General features: G+C 41.7%; 1 protein-coding gene across 3 annotated transcripts in view; it reads left to right on the forward strand.

The window, feature by feature from the left end:
- Positions 1-14,517, forward strand: part of LOC100758150 (AP-1 complex-associated regulatory protein) — a 30,445-nt gene extending 15,928 nt beyond the window's left edge. The window contains exons 4-10 of one of the 3 annotated variants that reach the window (XM_027395687.2): positions 1,508-1,533; positions 5,569-5,665; positions 7,076-7,174; positions 9,138-9,193; positions 9,895-9,968; positions 10,150-10,278; positions 12,758-14,517. In XM_027395687.2, coding sequence (XP_027251488.1) covers positions 1,508-1,533; positions 5,569-5,665; positions 7,076-7,174; positions 9,138-9,193; positions 9,895-9,968; positions 10,150-10,278; positions 12,758-13,020 — 744 coding nt within the window. In that variant the 3' untranslated portion in view covers positions 13,021-14,517. The remainder of the gene's footprint in view (positions 1-1,507; positions 1,534-5,568; positions 5,666-7,075; positions 7,175-9,137; positions 9,194-9,894; positions 9,969-10,149; positions 10,279-12,757) is intronic. The other 2 variants (XM_027395688.2, XM_035450726.1) reach the window with 2 other exon arrangements.
- Positions 14,518-23,479: the final 8,962 nt, after the last annotated feature.

The raw sequence follows: 23,479 nt of genomic DNA on the forward strand, positions 1-23,479 counted from the left end.
CTGCTTCCTACATGAATATGGACCATTGAGACTTCTACTCCTACTGTCAGATTCCTAGCTGACAGATAGGAATAGTTTAAATGTATAAGAAATACTCAGAAACCAAAAGTTTTCTTAAGAATAATTAAGGCTTGCTTTGGAAAAAATAAAATGGCAAGTACTGGATTTTATTATTTTGTAAAAGGAAATGAGCCAGTCAATTTTTTTTCTGCTTTTTAGATTTATTTTTCATCTTTACTCATATATGTGTATGTTCTGCTGAGTATATGCCATGCGTGTGGGTACTTTCACATGGCAAAAGAATCAGATCCTCAGCAGCTAGACTCCCAGGCAACTGTGAACCACATGTGTGAGTGCTGGGAACTGAGCTCAGCTCACTCCGCCCGCACGAGCTGTACTGATCATAACCACTGAACCACTTCATCAGCCCCGGTTCATATTGTGGTTAAAATGTTGCAGCGTCCCCATGAATGCTGTCAGCAAATCCTTCCTCCTAGGGGAACTGAGATAGATTCCTGAAACCTCTGGTCATAGCGTGTCATCACCTGGTCATTATATAGGCTTATCTCATGTGTTTCCATGAAAACGCTTCCCTTAACATAGATGCTGACTATTTGTTAGCATGCTTTATTGAAAGTTGTCTACCTCACATATTCTCTGTGCAAGACACATCACACCTTCTTGTGCTTAGGAACACCAGAGAGCAGCTAGACACCATATTTTGGGGTATTTTGTTGTATTTTAAGCCAGAAACTCTCTATGTCAGGGATTATTTTGAATAGTTGAAACCACAAAGCACAAAATGCAGGCAGCATGATGGAAGTTACTCCTTCAGTGTGAGTTAATTGTAACAAGAGGTGGAAATGACACCCATTATACTTAACATCCTTGGCCAACTCTTAGTTATTTGCTATTCTGCATGCTTTCAAGTGGCCAGCAAGTCTAAAGCACTGGTTCTCACCCTTCCTAACGCTGCAGCCTGTTAATACAGTTTCTCATGTTGTAGTGACCCCCAACCATAAAGTTATTTTGTTGCTGCTTCGTAACTGTAATTTTGCTTCTGTTAGGAATGATATGTGACCCCCCCTCACGAAAGAAGTCAATCCACAGGTTGAGAACAAATGGTATTGATTTCCAGGGGAGGGTTACAAAAAACTTTAATGTAAATTTAAAAATTTTAAAATATGAATAACAGCTACAAATGTTGAAGACATAGTCAGTGTGTTGTCTGGCATTTCCTGTTAGTTCATTTGCTACATAACAAATACTAGAAAAATTAAGAGTTATCCAGCAAACGGTTGTTCTATAATTGAGTTTTGCCTTTGAAAAATAGTAAAGGTTTTTTGTTTGTTTGTTTGTTTCAAATCCTTTTAATAATAAAATTTGCTTACTGTGACAGAAATAGGTAAGTAAAAAATATTTTTGATTAAATGAAAATTGCTTTGGCTTGCCTTAGGTAGTGAGTTCAACTAGTGAAAATTCTTTTACTTGTTTAATTTTTGTGCAGGGGGAGAGCCCAGGAAGCAGCCATAGGTAAGGCTTTTCAAAACAACAAAATGTGTAAGTGTTATGTGACCAAACTTTTCCTAGGGTGATACAACTCCCCCATCTACTCATCCCAGATAGGGAGCCCACCCACCACAGACCAAAGTGCAGACACTACCAGAATCCATCTGGGTGAACCAGTGAGTTTATTGGGGTTACTTATAGGAGTAGAGAGGACTCAAAGACAGCTGAGTCACCTAGGCTACCCCAGCATGGGTGACGACAGCTCACAAAGCTGGGAACCTGGAGCACACTGCACAGCCTACAGGTAGTTCAGGGGGCTGGGCAGTGTCCTTTCCAGGTGCCTGGGTTGGTCTAAACCTGGTCTCAAGAGTCTTTGCAGCTCCGCTTGTCTGACTCACAGCCTTCGTTGCTCACTATGGCAGGGAGGGGCCTAGTGAATCTGGTCAGTTTCAGGGTCTTCCTGAAGCCATTTTAGGTTGTTTACCTTTTAAACAGCTTCCCTGCAAGATGGAATGGAAACTTTTAAACAACAGCATTGAGCTTTTGAAGTCCAATTTCCAGAGAGATTCTTATCATGGTCTTCAAGACACTGAACACTTTATGTTTCAGAAACCAGATTTTCTCTTTACATAAAAGACAAACTATATATTCCCCCAATTGGATTATAAAAATTTTTATTTGTATCAGTTTCTCAGTTTTTTAAAATTAGGCCTAGGTTATATATCATTTAGTTTTCTTAAAGCCTCTTAATACCGATAATTCCATTTTCTTTTCATGCTTTACCCTTTTCTTCATTATGACATTCTAAAACAGTGGTTCTCAACCTGTGGTTCGAGACCTCCCCCCTTGGGGTGGGGTCAAATGACCCTTTCACGAGGGTTGCATATCTACAATTCATAACAGTAGCAAATTATAAGTGATTAAGTGGCAACAAGAACAGTCTTATGGTTGAGGGTCATCACAGCATGAGGAACTGTGTGAAAGGGTTGCGGCACTAGGAGGGGTGAGAACCACTGCTCTAAAACATTCTACAAATCAAAAATTCTTTTACTACTCAGAAGTAACTAGAACCTTATAATTATCTGCTATTAAATTGCATAGACTACTTGAAAAAGAAGCATCTGTCTTTAACTCAAAAGAAAGTTCCCAAGCTGGAGAGATGGCTCAGTCGTTAAGAACACTGACTGCTGTTCCAAGGACCCAGGTTTAATTTTCAGCACCCACGGGGTGGCTCACAGTCATCTGTAACTCCAGTTCCAAGGGATCTCATACCTCCTTCTGGCCTCCCTGGGCACCAAGCGTGTGACAGGTGCATAGACATGCATACATGCAGGTAGAACACCCATACACATAAATAAAGTTTAAAAAGAGAAAGAAAGTTCCTAGTGTCAAGGGAGTTGTTTCCTATTTTGTTTATTGTATCCTGGCATTTTTTAGTTTAGCAAAGCTTTGCTAGGCAAGCTGTGTTAGATACTGGGATTGAAAGATCAAGCGTGGTCTTGGTGTGCTGCTGCAGATCCGTGATGCAGCACTGGAGAACAGAGTCAGGGAAGTAGGCTGTAGGCTGTAGGCTGATGCTAGCACACTGAGGAAGGTTGCCTGAGATTCTCTTTACAATAAAAAAAAAGGGCTGAGAATATGGCTAGGTGGTCGAGTGCTTGTAGCATGCACAAGGCCTCACATGTACAAAGCCCTGCTGAGCCTAGTCTCAAGCAGTGTGTGTGTGTGTGTGTGTGTGTGTGTGTCTGTCTGTCTGTCTGTCTGTCTGTCTGTCTGTCTGTCTGTCTGTCTGTGAGTGTGTGTGTGTGTGTGTGTGTGTGTGTCTTTCTCCCCCACCCTGAGTGTGTTTGTCTCTACTTTAGAAGAAAGTGTGTATCCTACTGAAAAATCTTAAAGATAACATTTCAATATAAAGTAGCAATTAAAATAGACATGATAGAACATAGAGAATCCCTGCAACCAAAATGTCTGTGGGGAGGTATGTCCAAAAGGGCTTCTTTCAAATAGATGACATCTGGCTCTAAAGAGTTGGTTAGCAATTATTAGCCTGGCAGAGGAGATCTCCATGGATAGTCAAAAAATGCACATACAAAGTGAGACAGTTGATTAGAAGGAAGCACAGAGGGACTGTCTATAGTGATGCAAATGTGTGTCTTGCTTTCAGTGAAAGTTATGGAGCAAACAGTGAAAGTCTAGGGTCTCTGCACAGGTTCAAACCAGGTAAGATCCCAGCACCGAAAAGGAAAAGTGGACACAAAGCCCCAGCCCAGCCAAGAAGCTGTTCATACCTGCTGGGAAAAGGAAATCAGTTTTCTCCAATGCAGTCTTACTGTATATATCAACCACACTCCAGGGCAGGCCTCAAGCCCACTGGAAGAGAGAAAGGACATGAAATTGGATGAGGAGAGAGTTAGCAAAGTTTCAGGAGGCATTGAGGGAAAGGAAAGAATATGATTGAAATGCATTGTATGAAAAAATTTAAGTAAGCTTTTAAATAAATAGATCTAAGGTCTTAGTATTGTTGTATTTCGCTTTGCTCCAGGATGTATTTGTCTGGAGTTGGGAGTTTGCTACTGGCCTCAAGTTCTATGTAGTTTGGTCCTTCTGAATCCTGGTATTATTGGCCTACTTCACCATGCCCAGATGTAACCAGCTCAGTGAGAAGAGCGTTTATCTCACAGTTACCAAGTCTTAGGGTCATTCCCCACTACATCAGAGGGGTGAGATCACATACCTGTGTTGGGGGATGGTAGGATAGGGTTCTTGGAGCATGAGGAACAGTAGTGTGATGATTAAATAGACACAGTGTGAAAGAGTTTGAGAAAGAATTCGAAGTGGTAGAACAGTCAGAGCCTTGGAAGGCAAAAGATAAATGAGAAGGTCCAGACACAGACACAGGCTAGGAAACCTAAGTAGGAAGAAGGACTTAAATTGTTTGTCGTTTAACAACATAGAAGCCATTGATTTCCAGAGTTACTGGAGCAATGAAAGCTGAAGACTGGATACTGATGAATGAGTGGAAGCAAGGGCATGAAGACAGGAACAATATACTAGCTAGGAGCAAGGTGTCTCCCTGCATTAAATCCCAGCTCCGCCACATGCTTGTCCTTAATCCATGTGCGTCTCATTTCCCTCCCATGTAATCTCTGCCTCTACTTTACATGGTGTTGGGGGTAGTTGGCACATTCTAAGTACTCAAGGTACAAACCATGGACTTGAATGAATCATAAGTATAGTAATGACCTCAGGTGGGTTAAGGACCCTGCCTCTTTAGGGAAGGGAAGGAAGAATAAGATATACTTAAGCAAGGGAGTAGAAGTGAAATAAAGTTAGTTACCTTTAAGAAAAACGTTTGAATAAGAAAGTTATGGAGTTTTGTAGGGTCACCTTGAGTACATTCAAGGACGGTGGCTGGAGACTAAGAGCCAAATTGTTGCAATTTTATTTATTTTCTTATTTTTATTTTTTTATTTAGCAGGCTACAGCAGAAAGGACTAAAGTGAAAAATATTTAGGATCCAGAGTGAGTAAGTAGAGTGATGGAATGGTAGTGTAATGGTAGGAACATAGGAAGGTGTGTGGTGAGAAAGAATTCAGACCTTCTGTGAGATCCCCCTGGCCTAAGTGGAGGCCAGGAGATACTGGCTGAATGCACCACTGTGAGGAAGGACAAAGGGTCCGGAGAGCCCAGTGTGAGTGGTAGGAGGGATAAGGCTCTGACTGTGAGCACTGGGAAGAGAGGACAACACACTGAAGTTATTATGCTCTGTGGTAAGATGTCTGAGGATGTCTAGGATAGCCATCAAGTAGACCCTATGAAGAGAGTAGCAAAGTTCATACTTATTAAGCCTATCATCTTACACTATCAGGAGGGCTGCTATTGTATTTCAGTTCATAGTTTCACATAATTGAAGCTGTATCCGGTTGCTTTAATACAATTTTTGGCAGTAAAATTTCAGCATTCCCCTGGCTTTCAGAATGTTTTATTTGGACTCAGGTTTATCAGAAGGGCTTTTGTTTTGTTTTGTTTTTCCTTTCCCTCCCTCTCTCTGTTCTCTAGGGCACTTACTGAGGAAGAAATTGTTGACTTACAAGAGAGGCATTATGACTCCATTGCTGAGAAACAGAAAGACGTGGATAGGAAGATTCAGAGGGAGGTAAGTGGTGCGCCCTGCTCCTTAGACACACGTCATGAAGCCTGTTGGTGGGTGGTGCTCACCCATGTGTTGTCAGCAGTCGCTGACCTCCGTTTACATAAATACAAGAAAAATGATTTCAAAGTGGAAGCTTATTCCGCTTACTATAATTAATATGATTTCATGTTAAGAGGTCATGTGATGTCACATGACAACGGTAGAGCATTCTTTAAAGATAGTTCCCAGTTCACTGATAGGAGTGCCAAGCAAAAACAAGTACCTTTGCCCCCGTCATCGTAAATCACCTGCTCTGTTTCGCAATGAGCCATGTTTAAGTTTTTGTTTGTCTTGGGTTTATTTGTTCTCAGTGAAGCACCCCTACCAGTCACAATCATTATATAAATTTATGGAAGTGGCCTGTAGTCATAGCTTCATTATCACTTAACTAAAGAGAATTACTTGTATACCATTCTACATTTAAAAGCAGTCTTTTGATCTGGGCACACTGGTATGTGCCTATAATCCCAGCACTTGAGAGGTGCAGGCCGCAGAATGAGTTTGAGGCTAGCCCTGGGATCATAACAAGTTCGAGGATAGCCTGAACTGTACATAATGAGAACCTGTATCAGAAGTAACCTTCCAGTCCAACTGTAGAGTCCAAGGTGCTGGGCTCAGTCTACAGTACCAAAAATATTTTTTAAGTAAAAATAAAAAACAATATGTTTAGTACCATTAGTGATTTACAAATGCATTGTTTTAGGCAGGCGGTGGTGGCACACTCCTTTAATCCCAGCACTTGGGAGGCAGAGGCAGGAGGAACTCTTGTGAGTTTGAGGCCAGCCTGGTCTACAAAGCTACACAGAAAAACCCTGTCTTGAAAAACCCAAAAAAGAAAAAAAATAATGATTTAATCTGCATGAGAGATGCTTATAGTACTCTAAAGAAAAAAGAGGTTAATGCTTGGTTTGATATGCAGTATTTATCACTAAGGTTCTATGTATGATATTGTGAATAGTAAGAACTTAAATATGAAAGTAGTTTGAATAATGAATACTAATAAAATTGAGAAATGTGTATGAATATCATTTAAATGGAAAGACAAGAATTTGGAGAAAGCATAGGTGTAATTGGCCTTAGATTTGGGGACCTTTGATTAGTGAGGGCCAGAACCATTGTAGTCAGGGTGACAAGCATTAAAATGGTGATTGCATTTTCTAAAGAATTCAGTAATGTCTTATGTATCATCTGGGGTATTTTGTAAAGAGAATTTGAAATGGGCAGCCACAAAAATAACGATTTTTTTATGTGCCTCATAGATACCAGTTATTTTCAGTGATTTCTGTTTTGTTTTAAAAATTGGAATAGCTGGTGTGTAGAGCAGCTAGACAGGTTCTGGTTTCTGTTAATCCTTACCGTTTTGTTCATGTACAGTTAGCCTTACAAGAGGAGAAGTTAAGACTAGAAGAAGAAGCTTTATACGCTGCCCAGCGTGAAGCAGCCAGGGCAGCAAGGCAGCGAAAGCTCCTGGAGGTGAGGGGGAGACCCCAGCGCACACCAGGGTTACCTCTCCTTGTTCTCTCTGACTTTCCTGCTAGAATCAACAGCTCCTTGGTTAGCAGAGGGTGTACTTACACATATATGCTTAGGAATCTCAAAGGCAGATGAAAACATCTTTACCTTCTAGAAGAAACATAAACGTGAGCTTGATGCCGTGTGCTTGTGTAGCTTTAGATTAGCAGGAACTGATTCTCGTTTAGCCTAAAGATGAATTCAGATTCTTTTGGGGAAAATGTTGTGTTTACAAGACAAATATTTCAGAACTAGCCTTCAATATAATTGCTCAGGCATTTTAGTATATTTTTGTGAAGATTTTAAAAACAGTTTCTTAAAATTGTAAGATTCTTATACTTAATATAAGACAAGCTATATGATTTATGGCTTACTAAGGGTATTGTTTAATTCTCAATTTCTTAAGTATTTGAGACACTAAGAAGTAGAGTCTTGAGAATGTCTTTGGCATATTATCAGGAAAGACAGATTTACCATCTCTTACCATGATGTGGGAATATGGATGACATTATCACACAATGCTTGACAACTGTCAGTAACAGATCTTTATAGAAGTAAGTGTCAGGAACACTACTAAGAGGGTTCTTAGTTGAAAATCCACAGCAGTCTTAAGAGAAAGGGGACACTTGAAATTCCTATATTTACAGACAAGGGAGCCAAAAGACAAACAGGTTTTACAGCTGAGAAATGGGAGAGCCAGAGTCCAAGGGCAGTGGTACTTAGCCAGTACTGCTTACTGTCTCCCTCCATAATTGCCTGTGTGAGTTTTGCCACCACTGTTGTGGTTCAGTGTTCATAGTACAAAACTCGAATCAAATGTAGAAATTTAGACAAACTGAAAAATCCTGTCTTTGTGATTTCTATGTGAACTCTCTTTCTCTCTCTGAGGGGGTGGGTTTCAGCCTTTTTCAGCCTACATCCTAAGTACTGGAAAATGTTAAAATTAACTTCACTTTCTATGAAACTAATTGTTGCTCTGAATATAGGCATTATTTTTTACAATAACAAATTTTCTGCTGCATCTGGTTAAAGCAGTGGTCTCAACCTGTGGGTCATGACCCCTTAGGGGATCAAAGGGTCCTTTCACAGAGGTTGCATATCAGATATTTGCATTATGATTCATAATAGTAGCAAAATTACAGTTCTGAAGTAGCAGTGGAGTAACTTTATGGTTGGGGGTCACCACTATATGAGGAGAGCTGTATTAAAGGGTCACCGCATTAGGAAGGTTGAGAACCACTGGGTTAAAGCATCCCATTGAAGCATGTGTCCGTTTGGGTAATCTAGGTTCTCTGTGTTCTTGCTTCCATGACTAAATGTTGGTTCTGGGAATAGAGCATCTGCATAGCATTCATGGACCCAACTGTACAGCCATGTACTGGTTCACTGCTTTTCATAGTCACGCAGTCTGCTAAGGCAGGGCAGTCCCATCTCTAACCAACAGAGGAAGAACCAGAAGGTAACACCGTGCCAGGAATACACAGCCACTATCAAAGCACAGCTTTGACAGGTCTCTAGAATCCTGTGCTGAGTCCCGAATAATCCACTGCCATTGACATACCCGAGTCAGCTCAGCCTTCCAAACCCTCACATTCCTCCTCCTTCCATGCTGAAGAAGACGGCAGCATGGCCCAACAGCTGGCTTCTAGTCATGGAGGTTCTTAGAGTATTGAGAACGCTAGGGGCACCAGTACACTTCACAACATGAAATATTCTCAGTACTACAGCATCACAGCCTGATAAGCCGAGAATAATTGTCCTTAAATAAGAGGATGTGAAGTAATGATAAAGGAAAAGACTTCAGTGGAATAATGCTAACTTTCTGTTTTTAAAAACTAGGCAGAGGATATTGGCATTGCATGGGTATTTTTTAAAAACGTAGCTTGACATCAAAATGATTTTGTATTCCATTGTGTTTCCAAAGCAAGAAAAGCAGAGAGTAACACAGTGCTATCATCCTAGCAGCGGAGACTATCAAAGGTAAAGAGCAACATGTATTTCCTCCTCTGTTTGTGGCAGAAAGTGTTATTTCCAAACAGACCACTGTTCTCCTCAAGATGTTTATGAATATATTCACACTCAAAACCCTGGGCTCAGTCCTTAATACCTGTGTGTGTGTGTGTGTGTGTGTGTGTGTGTGTGTGTGTGTGTGTGTGTGTGTGTAACACCTCAAAGCCATATAAATATACATACATGTTGTTGTTTGAATGTATATTCATATATACTTTCCTCCAAGACACTGACTTAGAGAATACTGAGAACATTTTTAAGTTATAAGTTATCATTTATTCAAATTGACCTTGATGCATTTGGAAGAGTAGTAACATTTTCATGTAGAAAGGGTGTGGTAACTGGATTCCTTCGGGTAAATTGGCAGTGACCTTAGTTGTTTCTTTTCCTTAATAAAGAACATGCTCGTGCTTCTTGTTACAGGGTGATTGTGAAGTTGGACTTACCATTCAGCTTTGAGGATTGGCCTTCACAGTTAGTCTGTTTTCAGTTTCCCGGTGGCATTAAAAAAATTAAGACTTATTTTCACCAGAATATTCTGGCAAATATTCTGTAGTTACAACTTGGGGAAGAGGCTTCAAGCCAGAAATACAATCACTCACATAAGTGTTCATTCTATTACATCTATTCCAAATGCATTTTAAGTTTTTTTAAATTCGCTTTTATTACAGTGCAGGACCAGAAGATGACTTTGAATCTTGTTTGAGAAATATAAAGTCGCAGTACGAAGTTTTTCGAAGTAGCAGTAAGTCCTTTAAAATATTCTCCGAACATTTTCAAATTAGTTTTGCCACATTAAAAACTGCATTTGTGGAAGTTTGGAGGAACATTAAGATTTAAAGAGACAGTTGCTACCCAAGAAAAGAAAGATGGCTGTTGTGGTTAAGAGTACAGGTGACATTTTGTTCATTTGGTATGTGTTCCAGGACTCTCATCTGACGCCACAGTATTGACACCAAATACCGAAAGCAGCTGTGACTTAATGACCAAAACCAAATCAACTAGTGGGAATGATGACAGCACCTCCTTAGACCTGGAGTGGGAAGATGAAGAAGGTCTGTTACCTCAGGGACCTCACAGTCGCACTAACCCTTGTCGGTCCAATTGTTTCCTGCCTTGTGTTTCATGGTATTTAACTGAGTATATTCATGCCCATTTAAAAAAAACCATAATCAGGCTTTTTTTTTTTTTTTTTTTTTAATAATTGAGTCTCATTGTGTAGTCTTAGTTGTCACTCTGTAGACCCAGGTGGCCCTACCTCATAGAAATCCACCTACCTCTGCCTGCTCTGTACTGTACTTCAAGGCATGAGCTGCAACACCCAACTGACAATTATATCATTTGTTTCTTATATTTATTGTATGTGTGGGGTATGGATGTGTGTGTGGGAGGCAGGGTATCTGTTTCTTTCTGTCTTGCCAGCCAGCTCCCAAATCATGACAGGGACTTACTAATGATGAAAGCTTAGCTGATAGTTTAGGCTTGTTTCTAACTAGCTCTTACAACTTGAATTAACCCCTATCTCTTAATCTATGTTCATTTATGTGGCTCGGTTACCTTTACTCTGTATTACCCTTTCTGCTTCCTCTGCATCTCCTGGTGTCTCCCTTCTTCCCAGTGTCCTCTCTGCCCGAAAGCCTGTCTAGCTATTGGCCGTTCAGCTTTTTATTAAAACAATCAGGTTTGGATCCCAGTCACCAGTTTGTTTATCCTTACTGTGTCATTTACATGTGCTAATCACATCCAGAGATAAGATTGTCCTGGTCATTACTCACTTTTTAGCAAAATTCTTCAACTGGCATAGACAGAGGAAAGAATCCACTGAAAACCTTTTTTTGGCCAATACACAATTACAGCTTCCTTTAGAGCAATTTCAGTCCAAGGTACAAATCTGTAGTCATAGGAGTTCTCAGTCCGCATAGGTTTTTCTGTGGTTGTAAATATAAATATGTGTGTAAGCACATTGTGTGTGTACATGTACCAGCATGTATGTGGAGGCCAGGGTCAACCCCAGGTGTTAGTCCTTTAGAGCTGTCTGGTTTTTTTTTTTTTTTTTTTTTTTTTTGAGGCGGTCTCTAGGACCTAGGCTCACTGATTATGCTAGGCTGACCAGCCATTAGAGCTCCAGGAATCTTGTCTCTGGCTCTCCAGCTCTCAGATTATAAGTGTCAGTATGCCTGGCCTTCTGCATGGGTGGTGAGGTTCTCTTATTGTGTGACAAGCAGTTTTTATCAGCTGAGCAATCTCCCCACCCTGGCTCATATTTTTATAATGTCCTCATCTAGTGTAATAACTGCCTCAGTTGATTGAGTCTTTGTAAATTTTTTTCAGGAGTGACAGACAGCAGGGGTCGAGGTTTAATACTCTTTCTTTACTGTGCGATCTGACTCTTTAAGGTCAGAAAATGAAGTGGACTGTGGGTCCTATTCCTCAGAACCTCTTTGCCCACCCTAGGTTTTAGTTCTTTTATCAGTATCAACTAGTTATTTAGAAATTTCTGACCTTTCTCCCCTCCATCAGTGTTTTTGAGATTCATATTACTACATGGTTTATATTTGGAATGAAATCTAGAACTATGAAATATCTATATTGTAGTAAAGAATCAAAATATCATGAAAACACAGACTTTGGAGCCAGACTTCGTATACTAAAATTCAGTGTTGACTAGGCCGTAGCTCAGCCTAGAGACAGCAGCATGCAAAGAACCCTGAGTTTCAATCCCTGCAGTCCCCCCCCCCCCGAAAAAATCCCTTCACTGCTTCATAACTGTGTGACCTTGTGAACGTGCAACTTGTGCTGCAGTTTCCTTCACGCTGAAATGGAGCGGATTCTGGTGCTCTACGTAGCTGCACACAGGGGTGGCTAGTGTGCTGGAAGAGCATGCAGTGTTAGCAGGGACCTGGCAGGTATGGGGAAAGCCTGTGTCATCATCAGCACAATGCAGTCTTCGCCCTTCTCCAGGAAATGCAGCAGTCATCGGGTGGGAAAAGACCGTGGCCAAGATTCCAGTGGCCTTATGAGACTCAGAGCAATGGACTCTTAGTCTCATTGTATTGGATTTGTGGCCCTTCAGAAATTTATCACATGATCAGTGTTGCATTTTTGTAAAGACACATGTGTGGAGGTCACACCCCATTTTTCTCTTAGGAAAGCTTCCACAGGACGGACTCCATAGGTTCATTCACAGCTAGAGTCAAACAAGAGCAATCCTATTGTTAAACTGACAAGTCTTGATTGGCTGGCGGGCTGGTGGGTGGGCTAGCTGGCTGGTGGGCTGGTTGGCTGATTGATTGATTGGTTGGTTGGTTGGTTGGTTGGTTGGTTGGTTGGTTGGTTGATTGGTTTTTTGAGACAGAGTTTCTTAGTAGTCTGGCTGTCCTGAAACTCACTTTGTAGACCAGGCTACCTCTCTGCCTCTGCCTCCTGGGTACTAGGATTAAAGGTGTGGGCCACTACACCTGGTTTAGCCGGCAAGTCTTTTAATACAGCTTTTTATTCTTACTGAGATGTTTTTCAATGTTCTTCAAATGCTAGGAATGAATAGGATGCTACCCATGAGAGAACGCTCAAAGACAGAAGAAGACATTCTTCGGGCAGCACTGAAGTACAGCAGCAAGAAGGGTAGCAACCCCACCTCCACCTCTGATGATTCCAATGGGCTGGAATGGGAGAATGACTTCGTTAGTGCCGAGATGGACGATAATGGCAATTCCGAGTACTCTGGGTTTGTGAATCCTGTGTTAGAGCTGTCAGATTCTGCCACCAAGCAGTCTGATACGGATCAACAGATCCGATAGGATGAAATTGTGTGACCTCACTTAGCAAACATTAAAGTCAACCAGAATGTACAGATGGGTGCTGAGCCTTTTTGTGAGGCCGCACAGGGACCACATGACTAATGCTGTTTTCCAAAAGGAGCAGAGTGGAGAGGCAGCTGAATGCTTTGGTCACATGTGGTCTCAACATCCGCCTTCTGTGTCCCAGGACTGACACGGTGATCTGACATATCAAGCACTCGCGGCTTTCTTGTTCTCCCTGGTCAAGTCCTGCATCTTAAATCATATTTGTTTTACTTCAACTGCTTTACTAAGCCTATTTTACTATAGAAATGAAAATCTAAAAGTTTTTTTTGTTGTTGTTAATTCTCAGCAGATGTAAAGGCAGCATGAGGCAGGATGATTGGATTCATTTTGGAGGCTGGTCCCTTTTCCAGCATCGTTTACTTTGATTACTTCCTTTAATTTTGTTGTCTATTAGTCAGTGGCTAATTGGAGATGACCCCCAAGCATGCTGATGTATGGGTTTCTTTCCACACCTATCACATACACATATGTTAATTGAATGTTCATTCAATCTGAATAAAAGATAATAGGATTAAAGAAGCTTCCAGAGTTTGTACACTTTGAGTTGGTAATAATTAAATAACACTTAACAATATAAATTTAAAATTTTTACTTACTTCTGTATGACACCATATTGGCTTTCAATTGAGATCTTAGATTTTTATTTTCATTTTTTAAAATTCTATATTTCCAGTGAATGATCTTTGAAAGATTTTACACAGAACATATCCTGTGAATGATTTAAGAAAACATTAAAATACGGGTATTTCAAAGTAAATAAAATCCTTTCTGATAGGAAAGGTCCCATTGATTGTATTGCCCTTTACTTTGCCTTGTAGTACAAGGTGCTTTGTGGGATGGAGCTAACGTGTTGGTGTATTGACGACCTGTGTCTGTAAATCTGTGTAAGAGACCAGGGCTGGGAAATGCACCCTAACTGCAGTCCTTGCTTTGGCTGAGAACTGAGTATCATCACTTTGGCAAGCACACTGTATTCTGTCTCCCTTGCTGTTTTGTTCTCTTTGGCAGTGATGGTGCATGCTCTGAACAGTACAGGAAGGTCCAGGTAGAGATAGTAAAGTTCTTGCTGTACGTGAAAAATTATGTGACCCTCTTGATATCTGAACTGCTATACAATGACATCTGTAAATTTGTCACTTTTTAATCTCATAGAAATAAATATACTTTGATATGTAAATATACATTAGGTTATGCTATTATTTATTTGTCTTAAAATTTAAATTGTAGTTGTGTCATGGGAATAATTTAAAAGTACTCTATATTCACATTGCCTGTGTTAATGCTTTTTAAGGTTTATATTACATCAGATGTATATTTTTGGTTTGGCATAAGCTACTGTTGTAATTTTTTGGCTTTTTGTTCATAAAGAATTTTCTGAAGGAATGGTAACTTATCAAGGATTGTGAATAAACATTTTTACATTTAACAATATTCGCATATTGCTGGTATTACTTCATAATGATCCAGGTAGTGTGAATCTTGGCATGTAAATATGCTTTAATTGCCAAGAAGAATCCTAGTGATTTTTGCTTTATGTTTATAAAATGCTAAGAATGGCATTTGTTTGGCAGACATTGGTGATGTGGCTGAGAATCCCTGCTCTCTCACTGTTCTGATAAAAGACATTGATGAACATTGGCTTAGTGACTTTCCTTCCATCAAAACTAAACCCCATGACCAAGGGTCTATTGAAAGCTTATGGTTTCAGAGGATTAGACTCTGAGCATCATGGCAGGGAGCATGGCAGCAGGCAGAGGCATGGGAGCTGGAGCTGAGAGCTTACATATAACTCACAAGCACAAGGCAGACAGAACTAACTGAGAAATGGCATGGACATTTGAAACCTCAGAGCACACCCACTTCCAGTGACACCGGCTGTGCAAAAAGCTTTCAAAGATATGAGCCATTGGGAGCCACTCTCATTCAAACCATCAGATTCTACTCCCTGGCCCCCATAGGCCCATGGCCATACCATAATATAAAACTCATGTCCAACTTCAGAAGTCTCCATAGTCTTTCACTGCCTCAACATAGTTTCAAAATCCAAAGTCTCATTGGAGGCTCTAGGCAGTCTCTTTGTAACATGGAAACGCTTTGTAAGACATGCTTCCAATATGCAATGGCACAGAGTATATATTACTATTCCAGAAGGGAGGGTGGTGGCGAAATGAGTAAATACTGGACCAAAGCAAGACAGAAACAAAGTAGAACAAACTCCAACTCCCATAGCTCTGTGTCCAATGCCAGCCGACTTACAGGGATCCATCCTTCTTCCAGCTTTGCTGATTGCAGCACAGGTCTCTCTCTGGTTCCACTCCCTCTGTGCAGCTATCCTTGGCAGACATCCCAGGGCTCTGACATCTCCAACACCCTGGGGTCTCCAATACAGTCAAGGCTTCATGTTCACATCTTCACTCAGTGGTCTCTCCATGCAGGGACTCCCCTGCCACACCTGGCCTCAGGCTTTCCCTAACTAGCTTCATATCCCAGGTTTTTTATGACTCTAAAGCCAGAACCACATGACCAGTGTTGGCAAGTTTGGCTGCCGTCTAGGGATAGAACCTGCCCCCTTCTTGAATTACATTTGAATAAGCTATGATTTATTAGTGCTCTCCTGTGTTGAATAAGCTTTTCTTTGTTTTAGAAGGCTCATTAGGCATTTCCTTTTTGTAAATTGGAAGATAGCTGGGTGGGACCTTGCCTGGAGGGCACCACTCCTATTGCTCTTTTCATACCAGGCCTTTCTGTAAAACTTCTCGACTCTTTAACCACAAGAAGTGGTTTCAGCATTAAGCTCCCTGGTGCTCTTTTTCTCTTCAAAATGTATGCTGTGTATGTCCTTTTTGTCCTGCTTGGATCCTTTTCACTGTAGACCTGCATAAGGTGATCACTAAGAGCCACACAACAGTCAAGATTAGACTGTCCTGAAGTCTCCTGTGCCAACAAAATTACTCGAGAACTTGCTTCAGGCAGAGCCTTAGGACAAGGGCCAAAAGCAGCCACATTCTTTGCCAAAACATTACAAGAATTGCCTCTACCCCATTTGCTAATATTGCCCCCCTCTGACACCCCTTGAGCTGGGCCTCCATAATCCACATTACTCTCAGCACTACTCTGTCTTTAAGCTCCTGCTAGGATGGTCTCATAGCATTCAACCACTTTCCTAATCCAAAGTCCCCCCTCCACGTTCCTCTAAAATGCAGCATAGCATGGTCAGCTTTGTCATAGTAACACCCCACTCCCTGGTACTAACTGTGCCTTATTTCTCTGTGACTGTTAACTTAAACAAGATAATAAAGTTTATTGGGGGCGGGGGAGGCATGTCACAGTTTCAGAGGCTTAGAGTCCATGTCCGTCACGGCAGGAAGCATGGCAGCAGCGGGCATGGCACTGAAGTAGTGGCTGAGAACTCACATCTGGTCCACATGCATGAGGCAGAGAGTGCTGAGACAGGACATGGTCTTCTGAAACTTCAAAGCCTACCTACAGTGACATATGTCCTCCAATGCAACACCTCTCAATCCTTCCCAAACAGTTCCACCAACTGGGGACCAAGTATTCAAGGATATGAGCCTGTAGGGGCCGTTCTCATTAAAACCACCACAAACATGTCAAAAATAAATAAATAAATAAATAAATCACAGACCAGTTAGGAAATACACAAGGGCTAGTGAGATCTTTCCACAGGTCAGGAGACTTGTTGGAGGAGACATTTGTTCTGGCTCCTCAGTGAGCAGGTGGGAGAGCCTGGTAAAGAAGGTCGTAGGCAAGGAGAAGAGTCTGTGAAGAGTTGATGAAGCCATTTATCATGAGCATCTCTGCCGGGAGGCGGTGCTCATCCAACTCCATCACTCCAGTGAAGCATTGAACTGATGTCTATAGTGGAAAATTAACCAATACAGAGTCAGGTAGAAATACAAGGGTATTTAATAAGGAAAAGCCTTACTTACAGAGCAACCTAGCCAGCCGGCGTGGCAGCGGTCTCTGTAGCAAGCCCAAAGGTGAAACAGAAAGAGAAAAGCAGTCCCATGAAAGTCTCGCTCTACATCACCCTGACCACGCCTATCTCCATTTACTTAGTATCATCTATTAGTATTTTGACTGTAGAGAACAAAATGGAATTCTGTGAAAGAAACAGCTTCACCAAAATGATACTTAACATCCTCAGAAAACAGATGAAATCTGAAAAATTATTGAGTATTTGGTTAAAATTAGAAATTTATTTGAAGGAGACCCTTTCCCTGACACTTAGGCATAGTGACACCCTTTCTAAATTAATTCTTTAGGAAAATACAGCAGCCCAGTGTTGAGGATTCCACAAGGCTGATGGCCAATGAAAACTTAACGATTGGGGAGAGTTAGAATTTTGCAGACTCAGAGCTAAACTCTCTCACGTTATCTGTAGTCCCTTGGAAAGCCTCCATTGCCCACCCTTCCATCCCACCTAACATTCTTAGGGCCATCAAAACCTTTGAAATGTATTCTTAGCAGAATAGTTTTACCAAACTAGAAGATAAGAATATACCCCCCTCTCCACATTAGTCAATGTATTCGTTCTTTGATTAATAAAAAAATAACATGTAACCACATTTATGAAACATCTTTTGGGGCAATCCTGGGATATGGTTACTCAAGTTTGACTCAAGAATAAACTCTCTCTTATCCCCTGTTAGTTCCATGTAGGTGAGAGCTGATGTAATTCAGAGAACATCGGATACAAGAACCAGTTAGTTGCTCAGTGCTCCTCCTAACAGAGAAGGGAGCACTGTGATGAGGGACTACATGTTACACACCAGCTGTCTTCACAGAGGCCCTATGTGGGAGGCACTGTCTTAATCCTTAGTTTTAAAAAAGGAAAAGAAAAAAAGTGTTAGGATACATAGAAGATGAAGATAAACCCTGACAATGTGAGTCATAGTGTTAATCCCACCGATGGAGAATAAGGCCACTGCCACAGTTTCAAGTCAAACCTAAAGCAAGCTTTCATTAAATACTGGCCAGGTGGATGGGCTCTGGCCAGGTCCATACCCAGGTTCCTGGGAAAAATGGCCCAGAATCACAGTTTGTATCATCTTAAGAAGGAAAAGCTATAATTCATTGCATTTCGTATCAGGTCCAATCAGGGGCAAGCATGTGTCCTGATGTACCTCCAGCCTCTGAACCTCCCACCCATGTGATCAAACACATTTGTGCAGATGGGTCAAACAAACTTGTTTAGGGGAATGAAAAACATGTGACTTGTTATCTCTCATAAACAATAGCCTCCAGCATTTCAGGAACTATCTGTCCTTGGTCAAGGGGCTTATAGATCGAGGCATTTTTGTTTCATAGATCTCTTAGGTATAGTAATTAAAACTTAAAATGTAACTTTGGCTCTCACGATAGCCCCCATTGAACATCATGTTTCCTTCTCTAGAAACTTGTTTATGGGTGCTTGGGAAGTGTGGGGTTTGTTTTGTTTTATTTACTTAGCTGAGGATTTAAACCTTCTGTTAAGATCACCTGGTGGTGTTTTTGTACAGGGCTGTCTCCTGTGGATGAGAATTCCTGGACAGAGGCCATGTCAGCAAGGGCCTCAATGACTGTAGACTTAAGAATGTTGCAGGTCCAGAGACTAATTGAAATTTATCTTGGGCTATTTTTAGCCCACCACACAGCCATTCCTGGCTCCCCTCTAAGTTAGAACCTAACCCCCGAATTACAGATAAAACCTTTCTATTAACAATACCTTAAGTTCCCACCAACCAAAAGGCCATGAGTCATCAAACCACATCCGAGGCTTACAGCAGATATTTTTCCACGGTGCTGCAGCCACCCCCTCAGTGTTACACCGGTGCATTTGAAAAGCACCTTGACTTACAATTTTCCTGTTCTGTCACCATAAAACTTCCTGAGACTGCTTCCAAATGGGTGCATGGACTTTGGGGTAATCTAAAGCTGTGTTTCCAGGCCATGGTCACTCACATTTTTCTATTCCCTTTGAGTTGAGATTTGTGCTTTTTTGTGTCCGCACCTGGGCCAATCTGTTGTCTTTTCCAAATCATCTGTGCTCACCTATAAAAGATCATCACAGCTGGGCTTGTTGACTCTTGACTTCCTTCGTTGGAGGAGGGTCTTGGGACCCTTGCCCAAATATCCATCCCTTCTTTGAAACCACTTTGCATGCAATTCTGCTCTTGATGCACTTGGCTTCAGGGAGTGTGCGTAAGTGGGGGGAGAAGGGGGGGTTTCGTGGTCATAGAGAAATCATGATACCATCCACCTCAGGTGCAGCAGACCTTCCTTCCAGTGTGGCTCCTTTAAGGCCAGCCATGTTCCTACCCGTAACCCCTCACCCACTGCCCTGTCTGTAAGCCTAATAAGCTCACTGACCTCCTAGAACCACGCTTTGCTTTGTAGTTGGGACTTCAGGAAGAGTGGTGAATGATTTGTCTTCCTTGGGGAAGGAATTTGAGCAGCAGATGTCATTAAAAAAAAAAAAAAAAAAAAAAAAAAAGCAGCACTTTGGCCTAAGATGAGGTTCCACCATCACAGCTTCCAACTGTCAAACTTCAGAAGTTTTCTGTTTTACCATGATTTGGACTTTGGAGCAGTGACTTCACTGATGCCTGTAGCAAGGTCAATACCTTAAGTTCCCACCAACCAAAAGGCCGTGAGTCATCAAACCGCATCTGAGGCTTACAGCAGAGATTTTTCCATGGTGCTGCAACCACCCTCTCAGTGTTACACCAGTGCATTTGAAAAGCACCTTGACCTCTGCACGTTTGGACCTCTGGCTCCTTGGTGGCCTTCCATCAAGAAGAAAATGAAACCAGCAACAGAGCTGAAACCATTGTTCCCATTTTCTTCCCCATAGCTCCTGACTATAAACTCAAGACGTAACAAGTGTGCTACAGGCAAATAAATATGTTCCTAGAGACAGAATAGCAGAATGATGGGTGACTGGATTCTGGAGCAATGCAGACCAACTGGAAGCTCAGTGAATCCCACCCATCCTTTCCATGGCTCTCGTTAGTCACCATCTGCCATGGAGGCTGATGATCTCAGTCACACTCCACACCATAATGTGGTAACCACACCTACTACATTAACAAATATCACAGAACTATATGACTACTAAGTGAAGACAAACAAATAAACCCAAAGGAGCTATTAGGTGACACAGAAATAGCTGCTACCATTTGACCAAAACAGGAACACTATACCTTGCAAGTTAATACGAGACCAAAACAGGAAAAGTACACCTTTGCAGTTAAGACAGTTAAGAGAAAGTTCCTCTCTGCTCTGTGCAGGTTAGGGTTTTTGTCTGTAGTTGAAGAATAAGCTCCTGTTTGTCCTGTGTTAAGTCCTTGCAAGTTAAAGTTTCTATTTGTAACTAAGAATAAGTTCCAGCCAGGCAGCGGTGACACACACCTTTAATCCTGGCACTTAGGAGGCAAAGGCAGGTGAACCTCTCTGAGGTAGAGGCCAGCCTGGTCTACAAAGTGAGTTCCAGGACAGCCAGGGCTACACAGAGGGACCCTGTCTCCAAAAACCAAAATCCTCCCCCCACCAAAATAAATAAAAGTTAAAAGAATTTCTTGTTTCTTAGATCTTGATGTAAACTGCAAAACATGTTTTTCAGTTTACACTAAATTTTGAACTGTCCACAAGATTCATGTCCTTACCCTTGTTCCTTTCCTTTCATTGTATTTTCCTAACAAGGTGTAACAGTCAACTCTCCTGCCCCTGTGAATACCTTATTTCTCCTATAAAAAGGACCTCAAGAGTCTGGCAGGGGCTACTCTCTCAAATCCCAACTTACAGGTAAGACAGCCCAAAGTCCCAGGTGCACCCCAAAATACAACTTGCTTCAATTGGACCTTTGTAGATTTGGTCTTTTCTCCTTGAGATTCTCAGGTCTAACAGCTGTTCAAACTATGAACAGTATCTCCTGACAGCTTATGTCCAGTTGTCTTAACACATAGATATCATGTACATGTATAAGTTATCTTTAGAGGAAAGTTCCAGTGAGCACACCCGATCCTACACCCACTGAAACACATACTGTTACTCATGCCAGAGCTTTTGCCTGTCGGTAAAGGGGCTGGGTATAGAAATAGAATTTTCTAGAAAGTAGATGTAAAAATCGTATGTGGGAGGACATAACTGATCCTTGGAAGTTGTCTTTTGACCCCCACCCATTTATGTGTGTAAGCCTTCACCCACATAAATAAATCCAATAAAAAATAATGTAACCCTATCTCAGAGCCTGGAGGGAGGACTCTGCAGGTAGGAGGGGCTTGACTACTGCTTTGCCAGAGGACCCACGTTTGGTTCCAAGCACTCACATTGGGCAGCTCACAACTGCCTGAACCTCTAGCACATGTCCACACATAGGCAAACTTAAACACATAATTCTTTTTACATAAAAAATTAAAAATCATATGCCATATGAGTTTGCTTCTCCAGTTCATTGATTGCATTGGCCATGTCATGAAGCTACAGATCCAAGAACTGACCAGCTCACCTGCCCCTTTAAAAGCCTGATACCAACTCCCAGAGGCAGAGTCTCTAAGATCTGTGGTTCCACGCTTTTTTGCATCAAATGCTACCACGCCACTTTCCTTTTGACCTCATCTCCAATCTATGGTGGTGATTTTGTTGTAGTCATTAAAAAATGCCTTTTCTTTCTACACGGTCACCCACAGGAACAGCTGCTTGAGAATGTGATTGTGTTACCTTCAGAGAGTTGATTGGTGGAAGCTTGGGCATCTCATTCAAGCTTACCCCTTCTAAGAACTGACCTAGGGAGGTCAGGTTCTCTGTGTGATTAATCTATGCAAACCTTGGGAGTTCCTGGTGGCCATATGCAGATACGGGCACACAGAGTGGGGCCACCATGCACCAAGGAATGAGGCTGGGCAGTGCCATCTCACCACAAGCCTGCAGTATTTCTTCCTTTCATTTTACGAGCTGCTTCAGTTTCCCTTTAATAATCCCCTCTGTGCTTGAGTAGCTCAGAAGAGGTTTCGTTGTTTGTAATCAGGATGCTATTAAATTCCCCTATTGCATTCCTAGGCAGCCTTTGCCAGGAGACTTCACACTGTAAGCACTTCTTTTTTAACTTTTGATTGTTAGTGGATTTCACACCATGTATCCAGATCCCACGCATCTCCCCTCCCCCTTGTTTCCACCCTCTGCCCTTGTAACATCCCCTCCACTATAAGCACTTCCAACAAGCTAGGTGGTCTAGTTTGCCAATTTCCATCAGACAAGAAAGTATACCTAAAGATAGATAGCATAATGAAGGCCATTGCTTGACAGTGGCAAGAAATGCCAGTACATAACTGTAGTGGTTTGAAGGAGAATGGCCTCCATAGACTTTTATATTTGAGTGTCTGGTTCCTAGTTAGTGGACTGTTTCAGCAGGATTAAGAGGTGTTGCCTTGTTGGAGGAGATGTGTCCTTGGGTTTAATGTTTCAAAAGCCAAAACCAGGTCCAGTCCCCAGGATTTGGATTCTTGCTGAGGTTTCTCTGCCTTTTCCAGAGAGTATATCTCTAATCACATTCTCTGGCTTCAAGATGTTGCTGCATTCCTTGGTTCATGGTCTCCTTCCTCCAAGTGCAAAACCCTTCCCAGCAGGCCAAATCCTTGTCACACTTGATCATTCTGGTATCTTTTACCTTTCCCTCCTGCTTTTAAGGACCCTGTTATTAACTGGGTCTGGGATAATCCAGGATGATCTCTATTAATTTAAGATCAACTAATGAGCAACCTTAATTCTATGTACATCATTCATTTGTCATTGCTATGTCACGACACACTCACAGGCTCTGGTAGTTAGCACACAGTCACCTATATGTCACTCTTTGCTTACCACAGGAGTCATCAGGAGAACTAGGCAAGAAATGGTCATCTGGGCAAGTAGTACAGTGACAGAAAGCAGTGCCCGAAGAACAGTCCTAGGGCTGGGGCTGGGGCAGCAGTTGAGGTCCTGTTTCACAGTCTGGGGTGACTGTCGATCTATATCAAGAGGTATACTATGCATAACATTCACATGGCACCAGGTTGAAAAGTTTATTAGAAGTCAGGTGTTGGTGGCCCACACCTTTAATCCCAGCACTCGGGAGGCAGAGGCAGGCAGATCTCTGTGAGTTTGAGGCCAGCCTGGTCTCCACAGAGCAAGTGCCAGGATAGGCTACAAAGCTACACAGAGAAACCCTGTCTCGAAAAACAAAACAACAAAAAAAAAAAGAAAGAAAGAAAGAAAGAAAGAAAGAAAGAAAGAAAAGTTTATTAGAAATAGTTTTGAAGGGTTGTTGCAGAAATACAGTCACATTAAGCTAAGCACAGGATACACACCTGTTAGCACAGCATTCAGGTGGCTGATGCAGGAGGATCATGAGTTC

The sequence above is a fragment of the Cricetulus griseus genome, assembly GCF_003668045.3.
Source record: "Cricetulus griseus strain 17A/GY chromosome 1 unlocalized genomic scaffold, alternate assembly CriGri-PICRH-1.0 chr1_0, whole genome shotgun sequence".
In the NCBI taxonomy this organism is placed as follows: Eukaryota; Metazoa; Chordata; class Mammalia; order Rodentia; family Cricetidae; genus Cricetulus; species Cricetulus griseus.